General features: G+C 37.6%; 1 protein-coding gene across 1 annotated transcript; it reads right to left on the reverse strand.

Moving 5' to 3' along the window:
- Positions 1–911: 911 nt before the first annotated feature.
- Positions 912–6,041, reverse strand: LOC120325446 (uncharacterized). Its single transcript, XM_039391557.2, has one exon. It carries the CDS (start codon positions 6,039–6,041, stop codon positions 912–914), a length of 5,130 nt encoding a protein of 1,709 aa, XP_039247491.2.
- Positions 6,042–17,280: the final 11,239 nt, after the last annotated feature.

Here is a 17,280-nt window from a genome sequence, read left to right on the forward strand (position 1 = left end):
ACCAGTCTACATGCACAAGTACGATATAGACGAATAAATAAACGACGAAATTGTGTGATGATAAGAACAAATAATTCCAGTATTGTAGAGACACAAACGATCACAGTATTGTAGAATGTAGACGTCCAACTAAAGTTATGTTGAGGTTGAGGTTGAGGTTGAGGGTTGCTAAAGTTTACGACCAACCCAACAGGCAGGTTTATAACATACTTAATTCTAAAGATGCAAACAATAGCAACATTACAATATGAAAACAAATCAAACCCTATTATTTAACTTAAAGACAAGCGAATAAATCCGCTCATTACGGCATATGAATTAGCATTACTAACAGACTAACCGGCAAACTTTAGCACAAATAAATTGTAAACAGCCGACTGGCAATGATTTGAAATAATAAACAAACACAAAAAACGAGAGAAAAGAAAAATCGATAAAAGACTTTGTTCCCGCCGACAGGCCTATTCCTACCCACGAACAGATGGTGCAATCGCCTTGAAGGGAGTAGTTTATTAGCGGTCATTCGACAAAAGTGCAATGACAGATTTCTCTCGAAATAACCCCGGGTCAAATATATGCAAAATAAAACAAAGAAACTTTGTCTGTAACATTCCCGGCCTCAAAATAACGAATTGAACAAAAGTTATTTTCAAACATTTAAACAAAATACAGACAAGTTTCTTTCCCATCACTAGTTAACATTTGGTGCAATTCGAAACGAAATGTGTAAATCAAAATATGTACAAATCAAGGTGATTCTAAGTAACATAGCTTCCTTATGTCCCGAATGTAAGTCGACTTTGCTGTTCTAACGCGAACTCGACGAACATTTCCATATTGGTCTGGATAAACCTCTTCCACAAGAGCTTTAGGCCAAGACCCACGAGGAGAGTTCTCATCCATAACCAGCACTAAATCTCCAACAGCAAATTCCTCTTTTGTTGTTGCCATTTTTGACGAGTCTGTAGTATTTGCAAATACTCCTTCACCCAACGATTCCAAAATTGATCTGCCATCCACTGAACCAACTTCCATGATTTTCTGTATCCATCAGCCTTGAGAAATATATCAGATGGATATGAAGGATCTAGACGTCCAGTCAGTAACATTCCAGGTGTTAGCGCTTTCAAATCCTTAGGGTCATCTCCAACGGCTGTGATTGGTCGGTTATTCAGTATCCTTTCTACTTGTGTCAGGAAGGTGTAGAAAGATGCCTCCGTCAGCTGCCGTTCCCCAACAAGAGCAGTTAACACTTTTCTGACAGAGCGTATCATGCGTTCCCAACAACCGCCCCAATGACTGGCAGCAGGAGGGTTAAAATTCCACTTTATTTCTTTTTGGCTGAGACTCTGATGAACCGACTCGTTCCATCTTTGCACACCCTCCTTCAGATATTTGTTAGATGCAGTAAAATTTGTACCATTGTCAGAAAACACTTCCAAAGGCAAACCCCGTCTTGCAGTAAAACGATCAAAGGCCTCAAGAAATGCTGATGCGTCCAAAGAATTGACAACTTCAATATGGAGAGCTCTAGTAGCCATGCAGGTGAATATAGCAGCCCATCTTTTGACTTCACTCCGGCCAGACTTGATCAATACCGGTCCCATCAAATCTACTCCTGTACTTGCAAAAGGAGAATTTCCTGGTGTTACTCTAACTTCTGGTAATGGTGCCATAATTTGTGTTCCAGACTTAGAATGCATCATTTTACACTTTAGACATCTTCGTATTCGATTTCTGATTGCAGAATGCCCTTTGATTATCCAAAACTTTTCCCTGATCACAGACAAAATGTGCAATACACCACTGTGTCCTTCTTGATGATGATAATGGTCGATTATCAAGTCTGTAACATGATGATGATATGGTAAAATCAGTTGATGCTTCGATTCTCGAGATAAACTTGAGCGCTGAAGTCTTCCACCAACGCAAATTACTCCATCGATCAAGCATGGTGTCAAACTCTTCAAACTTGATGATTTAGTCAGTTTCACATCTTCACTAGAAAATGCTTCATCTTGTACAAGTCGAATGACATTAGTTGATGCCATCTTGAGTTCATCAACACTCAATCCAATTTGATGAAATTTAGGTTTATCCTTCTTACCATACTTCCACAGAAAACATTTCTTGAAGCGACACAACCAGGCAACACTTCTACATAGCTTCGTCCATGATGAATATCTTTCCAAGATTTTGAATAGAGCTGGCTTCGATTTTCCAGTTGTTGCACACACTTGACGTGTCGATTTTGTTTCTGGATCATTATCTGAAACCTGTGGTAATATCTTTGGTCTTTCAGGCCAGTTTTCCTCCGAATCACAAAGAAAGTTTGGTCCCTGAAACCACATGTTGCACTTGTTCAATTTGCTAGGCATTACTCCTCTCGAAGCAACGTCAGCTGGATTATCCTTCGTTCTCACATGACGCCACTGCGATGGCTCTGAAAGTTCATGAATGGTTGCAATTCGATTTGCAACAAAAACTTTAAATCGGGTTGACACATTATTGATGTACTGTAAAACAGACATTGAATCTGTCCAGTAGACGATCCTTTCAAATTTATATTCCAATTCCGATTGAATCATAGCACTTAGTTTTGCTGCAACCACCGCTGCGCACAGTTCTAATCGAGGAATTGATACCGCCTTCAAAGGAGTTACTCTAGATTTTCCTGCGACAAATTCACATTGAACTGCTCCAGAAGTGCTGACAACTCTTACGTAAGAAACTGCTCCAAGACCAGATTCACTGGCATCACAAAAGGTATGCAACTGCATCTTGCATGATTCATACCTAGTTCCATGCAGCCATCTTGGTACCCTCACTTTTGCCAATTCAGATAATTGTCCAATCCAATTCTCCCATAGTTTAATTGCATTCATAGGAAGGTCATCATCCCAGCTGAGATCCTGGGCACACAAACGTTGCAATAACTTCTTCATTGGCAACAGGAATGGGCCCAGCATACCCAACGGATCAAAGACTTGACTCAGCATTGAGAGCAATCCCCTCCGAGTATGTGGTTTCTGCTGAATATCGACTTCAAATACAAAGGAATCTAGTGGAATATTCCACGACAGTCCGAGTACTTTCTGCGATGACACTTTGTCAAGATTTAAATTCACTGATGAAACAGCTCTGTCAACTTCAGGTATAGAATTCATAACTTCAATGCTATTGCTGGAAAACTTCGAAAGATGGAAACCCCCATTTTCCAATAAACCGCAAACTTCCTTAATTCGTTTCAATGCAAGAGGAACAGTCGGCTCAGATCGTTCTAAGTCATCGACATAAAAACTCTTTCTAATAGCATTCAAGGTTTCTTCATCTTCATGGTTTGCATTATCTTCAGCTACCCGTCTTAAAGCGTAGCATGCAACACTTGGCGACCAATTTCCACCAAAAAGATGAACGTTCATTTGATACTCAGCTACTGGTTGTTTGAGATCACCATCTGGCCACCATAAAAATCTCAATGCTTCACGATCTTCAGGTGTGACTAGAACCTGGTGATACATACTTTTGATATCAGCAACCACAGCAATCTTCTCTTGTCGAAATCTTGACAGGACACCAATTAGCGAATTAGTTTGAGAAGGTCCACATAGAATATTGTCATTAAGAGACGTGTCTTGGTATCTAGCAGAAGCATCAAAAACAATCCGAAACTTTCCTCCTGTGCAGTGATGAGGAAGATACCACGTCTTTTTGGTGTGTTCCAGCTTGTTATCCGAAATTCTGCTTGCATGACCATTCGATATGTATTCTTCCATTTTCTTCTTATATTTATCATGCAATTCTGGATCACGAAGCAATCTTTTCTTCAAATTGTTGAGACGTGACTCAGCAATTTTTATGTTATTTGGCAATTCTGCGTCTTTCCTTTTCCACGGAATGCTCACTTGATAATGACCATCCACTTTACAGATGGTATTTGCCATAATTGATAATGCAGCCTTATCTTCTATTGAAGGAGCAGTATCGTATGCATTGCAACCTGAAAACTCCGTTTCAAACGCTTTCTCCATTTGCTCATGTAGCCTCTCATTGTTCAAAGAAATCCATGAAACGTTGTCAACATGAGATTCATCACACTGATTGTAAGTATCATCAGGACCGAACAACGCCCAGCCTAGAGCCGTTCTTGCCGCATATGGTTGACCCTTTTTCCCGCGTCTCATTCCAGAAATTACATGCGCCTCTGGAGCATCCACGCCTACCAAAATCTCAACTTTGGCATTTTCCAGCGTTGGAAAATTCAAGTCCTGAATGTGATTGCATCTTAACGAATCAGCATTCGAAGGAATGTTAATCTCCAGATCGGATGGAAGTCTATCCAGAACTCTGACGCCTTTGATGTGAATTGAATGCACTTCACGCAATCCACGGATATTCAATGATACTCGAGCACTGTCAGTCTTAACGACACCACCCAAGGTTTTCAAAACAATTTCATCTTTGATACCTTTTATGCCAAGCCTCTTCATCAAATCATTTGTACATAGCGATACATCAGAACCATCATCCAGAAAGGCATACGTGTCGCAAGATCGGCCATCCGATCCCCAACATCTAACTGGTACTACCTTCCTACGAACATGTAATGCTGTCTCCCTTGATGAACAAAATGATGATGAAACATGAGCCCCAGTCTCTTCAGCTGGTTCAGACCCGGCCTCCTTCGATGATGAATAACTACTGACTTCATGTTTCTCAGACTGAGTGTCGTCAGTTGAGTTACGCAAGTCAACTTTAGAGTTTGTTTGTCCATTTTTTGAATGCTTAAAGTGTAACAGTGTATGATGTTTTAGATCACAGCCTTCCACTCTACAGTGAATTTTAGATTGACACCGGCTTGTCCAGTGACCAGGAATCAAACAATTAAAACAGATATTCTTCTGTCGCACAAACCTGTGTCTGAATGAAACTTCTTTTTCTTTGAATTTTGCACAATTCCACAATCGATGACTACCGTCACACATCATGCACTTCAACTCATGACTTTTACATTTTGGAATGTCCTTACTAGAGTTTTCTTCGGATATGAGAAAGGATGACACCTTGCGATTACTACGAGTACCTCCCAAGTCGTCAACTTTCTTCTTCCTTTGTGATTCACGAGCAAGTTTGCCAAAACCTGATCGATTGACATTTGACACAGATTCCATAAATGATAACAGTGTATCGAAGTTTACCAAATCTCCAGCATTATAACGATCGTTGGCCAAATTTGCAAATTTCCACAATTGCTGAGATGGAAACCTTTTGACAATTTTCCTTAGTACAGTTAAGTCATCCAAATTGGCTCTAATACCAAATTGTGAAAATGTTATAAATGTGCTTCTTGCTTGAGTAAGCAATTTATCCCAAGCTTCAATGTCATTAACTTTTATTGCGGGTCCCTCACACAACAAATTAAGATGTGCGTCAATAATTAAATGAGTTTGACCATAATTTTTATGAAGAATATTACGAGCCAAATTGTATCCCTCTTCTGATGGTAAATTTCCACATGATTTTATAGCTTCCTTTGCTTCACCAGTGCAATGAGATATTAGATAATTTAATTTTGTAGCAGTGTCCAGTTTGCATGATCCAATATAGTTATTGAATTCACGAACGAATTCAGGATATTTTAGTACGTTCCCGTCAAATACAGAAAGCTTAATCTGAGGTAATGTGAATCCCTGCTTGATTATATTTGCCACATCAGTCATGCCCGCCATCATCGCCCTGGTCAATTGCGCTACAGCATTCAGTGTCATGTTAGGCATTTCAGTAGCAAAAGGCTTGGCCACATCTGGCGCCCTCATGCCTGCCCTAACATCATCATACACGATATCATGCTTGGCAGATTTGAAATCAGGCTTAATCTCTGGCTTGACGTAATTAGGCAACAATAATTGCTCCGCACTAATCTGTGGATCTAGTGGTTGCTCGCAATTATCAGGTAAAATAGGACTCACCAATATCTTCTGAGTCACAGGCACCTCATGCTCCGGGCTTGAGTAATGGATAGGTATGCCTGGATCCAACATGCAAATAGGCCGCTGTACAATTTCTTCCGCAGTAGAATGTTTATCCTGATCCGTATTTACAATTTTGAAAATACTCCTGTTACAATCCTCATTAAAATCTAATATTTCCGATCTATCATCATGTTTATTTAATATTTGTGCATCATGACTTGGCACAGAAAACAGTCCCTTCCCCCCTGGTGTCTTCACGTATTCCATCAATCTCTTCGGTGATAAGGTAGTAAAGGATTCCACATCTTCTCCTTCATCATCCCGCGTTGAGCCTATGCTTGATCTTGCCGCGACGCTTTCCAATTCTATCTTCGCTTGTTCTGCTTCCGTTTCCGCATCCAATATACTTCGCTGAAGTTCAAGTTGGACACGTTTACGCTCAAGTTCAAGTTGGACACGTTCGCTCTCAAGCGCAGCTTCCTTTTTTGCCCGCTCCAACTTTAATTGCGCTAAACGTAGATTACGCTCGGCCTTGGCTTGATCCGACTTCATCGACGATGTTATCGATGTCCGAGACGACGACATTTCGACAATATAAACGCTTAGATGTTTCCTTTCAATTGATTTACGATAAAGTTCACACGATCAAAGTATCCACGAATGGCGAGTGTCACGAAGCCAATATTTAGCAACAAATGTAGATTATAAGCGACTTAACACCTATGATGAGGCTCTACAAGAAGCCTATAACGTGTTGGGCGGTGACACTTCGCGCTATTAACTTCCCCTGATGTATAACCTGCCAGGTTTCTCGATAATTAACAACTCCACAACTTTGAATATGAACGAAATGTAATGCAGTCGATAAAATACCAGTCTACATGCACAAGTACGATATAGACGAATAAATAAACGACGAAATTGTGTGATGATAAGAACAAATAATTCCAGTATTGTAGAGACACAAACGATCACAGTATTGTAGAATGTAGACGTCCAACTAAAGTTATGTTGAGGTTGAGGTTGAGGTTGAGGGTTGCTAAAGTTTACGACCAACCCAACAGGCAGGTTTATAACATACTTAATTCTAAAGATGCAAACAATAGCAACATTACAATATGAAAACAAATCAAACCCTATTATTTAACTTAAAGACAAGCGAATAAATCCGCTCATTACGGCATATGAATTAGCATTACTAACAGACTAACCGGCAAACTTTAGCACAAATAAATTGTAAACAGCCGACTGGCAATGATTTGAAATAATAAACAAACACAAAAAACGAGAGAAAAGAAAAATCGATAAAAGACTTTGTTCCCGCCGACAGGCCTATTCCTACCCACGAACAGATGGTGCAATCGCCTTGAAGGGAGTAGTTTATTAGCGGTCATTCGACAAAAGTGCAATGACAGATTTCTCTCGAAATAACCCCGGGTCAAATATATGCAAAATAAAACAAAGAAACTTTGTCTGTAACATGAGTAGTAGTTTGTCCTAGTGATAGGCATCCCATTGTTATAACTAGAAATGAATACGAAAAATTGAAAAAACCTGCGCGCAATTAATTTGGCTGTTAACAGGTGAAAAATGTCTTGCGGTGTCGCATTATGGCGTAACAGTATGAGCAATGACATATAACAATACTGTTGTTATGTGCCATTGGTATGAGATAAGCACGAATTTCATAACAATTGCTTTCATTTATCTTAGTTTCTCGTTCTCTAGGTCGCTCTTATTGGACACGTAGTGGACATAACGATCGTTTCAATATTATGTTGTTGTTCTTGTTCTTGTTCTTTGACACGTTTTTAAAAAGTCGCTTTTCTCTTTGATTACTGGACTAATTGCTTTGAAATTTTCAGTGGTTGAAGATGAAATTTTTCTCCAGAATGCTATTACTTTTATTTATTTCAAATATTTCTGTTAGCTCTGTAAGATTTGTTTTTGTTTGCTATGACGTCACTAAACGTTCTGCGGATATCGGACGCCATTTTGTGTCCAACGGACCATCTTGCAATTTCAATTCACGCTGTCACAAGACAGGAGTACTGGTACCGTAACACAGCGCGGTGACACTGAACTAACTCGTAGCTGTCAAAAGCTTGAAAATCCATACAAATATGAGAAATAAAAAGATGAAACTTGGCAGGTGAGTAGAGTTGTGATTCTTTTAACCATATTTAAAAGTTTCGCGTTTCTACATTTGAAGGAGGGGAAATAGGGGGTGTGTATTTCCGATACGTCGATAATATCTTTGTCAACCAATTTGCGGCCACCGTGTTTTCGTCTGTTTGATTGCTGTGATGTGGTGCTTTGTTTATAATTTAACGAGTTTTGTTCGAAATAACCGTGTTCTTGACATATATGACGGTCAGAAATGCAATTAGAAGCCCAATGTTTTCACGCTGTCACAAGACCAACAATTGTCAACCAATTTGCGACCACCGTGTTTTGTCTGTTTGATTGCTGTATGGCTGCGTATGCGATAGTCTCGACGCAGCAGAAACGATGATCAAGGCTTGAAATCCGTGGTCGCACACTGGTCGTTCGGTCGCAAATACGTCTTTCGAGTGCCGTACTTTGGGGATTTGTATAGCTTCAACCCTTTGTCGTAGAAAGTTAATACGAGGTTTAGCGTGTAGAATAAATGCCGCCAATGCACCCACGGTGAAAAAATTAACAGGTTAGATATATTGGTTTTTGTTTTATAGCGGTTTGAATGAAATTGTCCGCAGACTGGCTACACCACCCTAGGCCTGGTGAGTTGTCCGTGTAGTCGAATTGTCCATCAGCCCTAAACGGCTATGACAGTCACTGTACCAAAAATTGTACCCCGATTCGGCTGGTGTTAAGTTGACGCATGTTATTTAGTAACGTTTTTATCTGAAATGTTTGACTGTGGTTCGGTACCTGATCCGATAATACGGTACATAATTGACTCATATCACGAGATATTTCAACTGATGTTTCAATTGTCACAGGACCTAAAATATCTATGACAGTCCCTGTACCGTCACGGTACCCCGATACAGGTACTGGTAAGTCACCGCCGGTATGTTAGTCGTTGGTCACCGCATATGATTTTTGGGGAATTGTTCTGCGTGTCCATATATTTGAGCATTGCTCTCTTGTTTATTATTATTATTAGTTGTTGCTGCATGATCCACGTATGCAACAAGTAAACTCTGACGATCTGCAGATATGTGTCGATAGTGTTCATACGATTAACTGCCAGCAAAATAACTAACCAATCGTCATGTAAGACGATTTATGATTACAGTACGTTTGCGTTATTTCGTAACAAAGGCTATTGTCAAACAGGAATAATGATGTGAAATCATGACGACCCCGACCAAGGTTATAGTCACAATTCGTAAGATCTCATTGGACACGTAGTGAACATAACGATCGTTTCAATATTATGTTGTTGTTGTTGTTCTTGTTCTTGTTCTTTGACACGTTTTTAAAAAGTCGCTTTTCTCTTCGAATACTGGACCAATTGCTTTGAAATTTTCAGTGGTTAAATATTAATTTTTTCGCTAGAAGGCTATTACTTTTATTTATTTCAAAATTTTGCGTGAATTCTATGAAATTTGATATTTCGTTTAAAATTTTGCTGTATTATTTTTTATCCATGGGAACACGGATTTTAGTCAGTGTCCTGACTGGCTGTACGTTTTGATTCTGCAAAATTCTTGCTACTGGAAATTCAGAACTTTTTTGAGGGTACCGGTAGTGTCAAAGGTACCGGTAAGGACTGATTCGCTCTGGTCTAACGTGTCCATATATTTGTGCGTAGCTCTCTTGTTGTTGTTGTTCTTGTTCTTGTTCTTTGACACGTTTTTAAAAAGTCACTTTTCTCTTCGAATACTGGACCAATTGCTTTGAAATTTTCAGTGGTTAAAGATAAAATTTTTCTCCAGAAGGCTATTACTTTTTTTTTTGCTATGGCGTCATCAAAATTATTGCCATTGGATGGCGCTACGTGTCCATATATTTGAGCACAGCTCTCTTGTTTTCAATGAGGTTTAATACGAAAATAAAATTTTTGTCAAATATTTTCTGGTTAAAAATGATGAGGGTTCAAATGTAAACCAATGCAACTGCCTGTGTTGTGGGTGCAAATATACGGTACATGAATGCAAATGCCCACAGGTACAAATGTACACGACCAAAGATGTCCGTGGGTGCAGCTTGTGAGTGTATGTGCTGTCACCAATTGCATCCAATTACATTCACGAATTACGTGGGTGCTACCGTTCCTCATCATAGGTGTAAATGTACGTGGATGAAAGTGTCCGCGAGTGCAATCCATATGCAGTGTTCAATCAGTGAGTGCAATCAATGACATTAAACAACATGATGCGCAACTCCGGCATTTTTGTCCGAAGATCGTATTCGATAGCACGCTCCAATGCACATACTTGACGAGACGAAAACGAGCGGATGTGTGCTGTATTCAAGGCGTAGCACGAATGGTATGCGTGCCTGCTTCGACAATTGTTGTCGATTTTAATGATATTTTGGAAAGTTAAGGTAAAAAGAAATCGGAAAAAGGTAAGGTATATATAATATTGTGGTATATCACACCCGGGCATCGCACTGTTAAGTACATGTGGGAAAGCCAGCCTTTGTCAAATACTACGAAGTTATTAATTCAGTACGGTACGTAGTTGCCCATTTGCCAAATTACATATTTACTTACCCCTTATGCCTGGTTTCAAAAAGTTCATGCACCTCCAGTTAGATTTTTTTAATCAGTGAGGATATTTACTCATTGTTGATTGCTGCTCATTGTAACATAGTATTGCGCATTCACTTATATTTGCGTATTGAATCAAAGTGTTAACAAGTTCACCTAACATTTCACTCACACCGGTCTATCTTGTATAGTCTGATCTCTCAAGTATTTGGAGCCGCGAATGCTTGTAATTTTCTGACTAAACCCTTTTAATAGTTGGTTTATATACCAAATTCAGTAAAATATGAGATATTGGATTTATTAGCTTTTCCATTCTAAATCATATAGATTGCTTTATTTATTCTTAACGAAAATTAATAAATCTCCTCTCTTTCTTCAGATGTGAAAGTTGTGGACAAACCTGTCTAAGCATTGTGAGACTCCTGCAGCACAAGAGGCAATAGCAGAAATAGTAAGTATATCAATCAAGAAATTAAGCCGACATAAAGCAAAACTTTCAACTATTCGTCTAATCTTAATTTCCTATTATTTATTCACAGGACAACTATAGCAGAAGGGGAAATATCAGAAGTCTGGCGACATATCAGTGACAGTGTGATTCCAAGAAATATAATTAGAGTACTCCATAAATGTTTGCAATAGAAAAACAACCTATGGAGGCATGCAAAGACATTTGACCCTCCGGTAGAGTTGTGTATGGCCCCCACATCCTGCAGGGCTTGAGGAAAAGAACTAAAAATTCTAAAGCGTAAGATTGCATAAGCGGTCTTATTTGTAAAAAGGCACAGAACACGCAAGACATACTTAAAACAGCTTTGGAAAATGAGGATTACGGGTAACGCACTGCACCTGTGTTATATTTGGTTCATCAACTTTTGGTAGTACTATAGAAGAAATTACGGAAGGGGTATAATCATCATTCATGATAAAATACTATCATATATTTTTTGGACAACTTCAATCTAGACCAGGGATCTCAAACTCGCGGCCCCAGAAAACTTCCAGTGCGGCCCTCGAACGCTTAACAATAATTGTAATAGTATTTTGGAAGTTTTTTTTTATCTAAATGTAATAGATTTTTCAAACCTTTTAAGTGAGATTGATTATCCACACAGAAAACAGTTTACTGAAAGTAGTTTTGGAATATTAATTTTTTTTGTCCACATTTTGACCCAATTAAGAATACACATCAAGCTAGCAAAAGAATACTTGAATAAAACACTTGAGTGATTAAATTAAACGCAAAGTACATGAAGAAGGTGGCATTATCGAAGAAAATGGGAGTTGCAATATTTCTGCTTTCCACAAAATTTTGAAGCACATTGTTTAATTTGTCATATTTCCATCAATACAATGAAAAAACACAATAAGCTCAGAGGTCAATATTACAAATTCGAAGACCAACTTCGAACAGAAAATTTCCATGTGTTTGTATATTAATATAATTATACAACGACTTGGTTACTAAAAATCAATATCAATAATAATTCAAGCAATCCTATGCCACGCAATGTGGTGCGAAATGTCTTGTCGAAAAAATCTGTCATTTGTTATTTTACTGATCTATACATGAAATGATAAAAGTAACTTTTTTGCATTACTGGAATTAATTAAACATTCGCAAAGATCCAGATTAACCCATGATCATGTGGCCTCGTTAGTTAGAGTTGGTACTATAAAATCATTTCAGCCTGGCCTTAGTATGCTGGTGACACAAAAAAAAGATGCCAAACGTCAGGACAAATGTTATTATTAAAACGTTGAGTTTATACTGTATTATTTTTGTTAATTTTAAGTTCATATATTTAGATTAAGTTATTTTTAGTGTATGTATTATTCTTTCCTTATCCAAAGCTTGTTCAAAAATGATTTTGATCGTTGTACATAGAATTTTATGATTTTTTATAATATATACAGTAACTTGCAAATGTTGCAATAATAGTGGAATGCAAATATTAATATGTAATTGCATTTGAAATTGAAGAAAATAATAAAACTTAATCCAACTGTTTAGTTGCATCACAATATATGTCACAAACTAAAACTATCTTAAAAATATCTTTCAAGTATTCATTATCAAAAACTGTTTGCGGCCCTTTTTACAATTTCCAAAATGCAATGCGGCTCTCGAAAACCCATGAGTTTGACACCACTGATCTATTCTAGACGATTCAAGCATTGCTTTGGGAAATAATATCACTTCAATTAAATTGAAATAATCTCGCTATATTAAATACAAAATCGTTGCTATCATAAAGGTAAACCAATTCAGCCACTCGAAATATATTGGCCTTCACAAAGAAATGGAGGCAAAATTGAGAGTTCATGAGCTATGAACATTTGTTCTTTTCTTTGTCTTGGACTTTTCATACTCCACAGCCTCTATTAATTTTTTATAATTTTAATTACCATGTAATGGTCATACATATCTTTAACTTGTATTTTCTGTCATGATGTATTATCTCAATGTGCCAAACTATTAATTAGTGTGCATATTTTGCTTCCAGATGACATAAATGTATTGTCTTGTTTACTACCTCAGCTTGGAGTATTGACAAGAAAAGGTGCCAGTAAATTAGGTAAAAATTTTTTTAACTCTTTGTTATAATCAGAATTCACAATCAATAGGAATTATAAACAGCCAACAATCAATGAGAATTATATGCGAAATCCCTCAGAATAAATTTGTCTAAAATCGGAGGAAGGCAAAAAATATAGGTAGTTTCCACTTTCCATCCACACAAGCATTTCAAGAAGACTTGCTCGAGCCAAACTAAATGAGCATCGTCAGGTGATCGGTAAGGCTGCAAGTTGAATTCAGCCGCCCTGCAACCTCCTGCATAGAAGATAATATTAATTAGTGGGCTATGAGCTAAATTCCTAAATTTAAACAAACCTATCTACGATGCATTATGTTCCAGCAATGTTACCTACGATTAACTGAATATGTAATATGTCTAATAAATTCACCTACAAAAGCAAGTTCGATAGGTGCAAACTTTGTGTTATGGAATTGTATCACAGCACAGTTTTGTATGACACCCTCTTTAAATGAAATTTCAATGATTAAGCGCAAACATTAAAATTACTAACTTTGAACTTTGTCATTATCTGCAAAATGTTCCACACAAATCTTTCCGCTATCGCGTTTGTAATCTTCTCTGATAAAAAAAACGTCTATGATGTCCAGAATTGCTCTTTACAGCGTGCCCGCCATTCCAGCTTTCTAAGTGAGCAAAACTTCTTAGATATAGAGATTATTTTGTTTTGTTACAGGCGCAAAAATGCAGGTACTACACGTAAAAAAGACGCCGAGTAGCAAAAGCTAGCGGAAAACGGACGCGAAAGGCGACGAGAAATATGTGCATTGGAGCGTATCATGAAATACAATCTTTCGCCTGTAGTCTTATGGAGTGACGTCAGAGTTGCCTATCATGTTGTTTAATGTCATTGGTGCAATGGACCTTTCCTCGAACTTTGACCCCCGACAAAATTCTCCTATACTTTACCATTGCAAAATTTTCGGGGCTATTTCAAAAGTGCTTTTGCGAGTTGGCGCCTGTAAAATGGGGTATGTATTACAAACCATATTATGATTTATCGCATACAACAATCTGTTTTTTAAAAGTTCCGGTAAAGAATTTTAGCCTAGTCTATCACACCTATTTCTACACTAATGTTTCATTACTGCATTTAAACTAAAACTCCAAGAAAGAAAGAGTGATCATTGAACTATCTGATTTATATTTAAGTTTGCGAAACACATCAGAAAACTAACGAATAGAGTTCAAAAACGCGAAAACAAGGGGATGTTTACGACAACGCTTGAAAATCTGTCTGAGTGAGAAAAGTGTCTGAGCGGATGCGAAAAGGGAGCATTGTTACATCACTTTTTGCATCTTGCTGATTGGCCAATGTCACGAAGTAAACAAGGAAGTCGATGCTCAGGGAAAGGTCCATAGTATGTAGGTGCAAACTTCCTGGTGCTTACTGGCGCAACTTATCTAGGTGCAAATGTAATGGGTCCCTTTGTCCAAATGAACGTCAAGGGTCAACAGACCAATGTTCATAAATTCATAATAACAGCCCGCGATAATGCTGTTCTGGTTCCTTAATATATGCTAATTGTCCACACGTTGAGGTGTTCAGATCTGTAGATAGATAGATAGATACGGTACCGTAGTTTATTTGTGTTTCCAGTGTCACGAGATTGAATTCCTGAATGGATTTTATCACAAAGCATTTACGATTTGATTTAGCTATTTGTTTAACATTGTTGGATTAATGAAAATTGCGCGTCTGTGACTTCTGAGAAGCAAAGCCCGTACAGAATGTCGGCGCATGTAAATAGATGAATGCATGCATTTGTTAGCCATCTAGGCCTATTCATGAATTGTGGATATTTTGATTACGTTTTTGATTTTATTGAAATACTGTGAGTATTATTAAATTGTATAATACTAGATTATACAGGTACTTGTACGTACAGGTACCGTACTAGCCGTAGGAAAGATTAAGATTTTTACTTAATATGACCGAATGACCAGGCATATACCCGTAGCGATAATTTGGCTACAAAGAAATTCTGTTATTGGACACGTCAGTGGACATAACGATCGTTTCAATATTATGTTGTTTTTCTGGTTCTTGTTTTTCTTCTTCTTCGTCATGATAAAATCGCTTTTCTTTTCGAATACCGGTACTGGACCAATTTCTTCGAAATTTTCAGTGGTTAAAGATTGATTTTTTCACCAGAAGGCTATTACTTTCACTTATAAATTTCAAAAATTTCTGTGGACTTCGAGAGATTCGTTTAGTTAACTACTAAAAACAACAATCACATAGAGCTGGAGACTCAATATTTAAAAATAAAATCATCTGGACTAATTTTGTTAAAGATTTTGAAATACTCAAAAATTATATTTTAGTCAGTACTGTAAGTAGTAAATTTAATATCTTTAAAAAAGAAATATATTTAATGTGTTCTCTTCTTTTCTTTCATCTTACTTAGTATACTTTATATAAAAAAAACTATTTTGAAAATTGTTTATCTAATTGCATGACAATGTGATATCAATACTTTCCATGATGAACAGGATGAACACAATCAACTACCTGACTACAGCTTTATGAGTGTTTGTATGATTAGGTAATTTTGTGTGTGCAATATTTCATCATTTATATCTCATTAAAAACGTTATGGATGCTACGCTTAACCTCATTACAGCATTCAGGCATTGTGGATTTGTCCAATTTTTAAATGTTTTCCCGTTTTATTTGTGTGCTTTTGTCCAAGATGCTCTACCAGAATGAACTATGCTTATGTTTAATATTAATACTGTGTGCATACCAACTCTTTAAGAGTACGTAGTGTGGTCCACATGATGGCCGGTCGGTTTTGGCTTCCTCCACCATCAGGTCCGTGTGCCGGATTCGGTACACCGAAGTGTCTCATTGGGCCCACCCACTTGTGTCTGCTTAACTTACGACTACAGGTTTTGTGGATATCGATTTCTGTTGAAAATATCGATGAAAATGATGAATTGTTCACTAAAATAAATACCATAATTAAATATATTATATAAAACGAACCAGATTTCACCTAACTCAAGAATTTATATTCATGCTTCCGAATTATTGTTCTGAAGTATGCAGATTAACAAAAGCAAAAACAAATCTCCTTTATTAACATATTCAAACCTAAGGAATAAGTATAAAAAAGCTTTCGGACGCCTGCAGTAGGCTACATCAGCCCCATTAATCATTGTGCCACTTGGTGCAATAGATGTTCTTGTGCATTAGCTGTTAAACTAGTTTTTTTTTCTAAATAAACTGTTTTATTCATAGTTTCGTATTGATTTTTCAGCCCAGTAAGAAAGTCTATTTTCTGGAACCATCCCACTCAGGAAAGTAATTCCCCACCAGTGTTCCCTCTAAGGTGTGCGCGCGCACACAGCTTACAGAGGCTGCGCACCCGCATAGATTTACTGCGCACAGACGTATTTCGATGTAATGTAACAATGTGCTCGGTTCGCAGGTTGAGAAAGTTTGTTGTTGGCCCACTTATTACCCGGTTAGAACGCCAAAATTTCTTCATTGGTTTTTGCACAAATATTAGTCATTTCCAAAAAAGTGTGCACACACCAAAATTTCTGCGCACACACACGACAAAAAATTAGAGGGAACATTGTTCCCCATCCTTGCTCTATCAGCATATTAAGTTTCAGCTCGTTGTTTTCCCCTCTAGGAATAGTTAACCAGTTCTTCTTAATGGTAGAGTAAGCCATAACGGACCAAGACCAACGGTTATGTATATGGATCTAAGTCGCCATGGAGTCCAATAATCCTCATGCACATAACCTGTGGTTGTGAACCCACATAGAATAATCTGAGTTGCGATGAACTGATACTAATGCAAAGCTCAATGCCAACTGCCAATGGAACTTTAATGAACAATATTTCAAGTTTTGTCCTATTTTCTGGAGTTTTCTCTTTTATTTTGATCTTATATGTCAGTATGTGAAATGCAGGTCAACATTATAAATAACTGGACAGTTCTGCGTGTTGGTTAAAAATTTTATTGCATAATACTGCAATTCCATA

This window comes from Styela clava, chromosome 1 (assembly GCF_964204865.1).
Source record: "Styela clava chromosome 1, kaStyClav1.hap1.2, whole genome shotgun sequence".
Classification (NCBI taxonomy): Eukaryota; Metazoa; Chordata; class Ascidiacea; order Stolidobranchia; family Styelidae; genus Styela; species Styela clava.

Excerpts from the sequence above, each read along its gene's own strand:
- LOC120325446 (XM_039391557.2), bottom strand. The coding sequence starts at position 6,041 with ATGTTGGATCCAGGCATACCTATCCATTACTCAAGCCCGGAGCATGAG.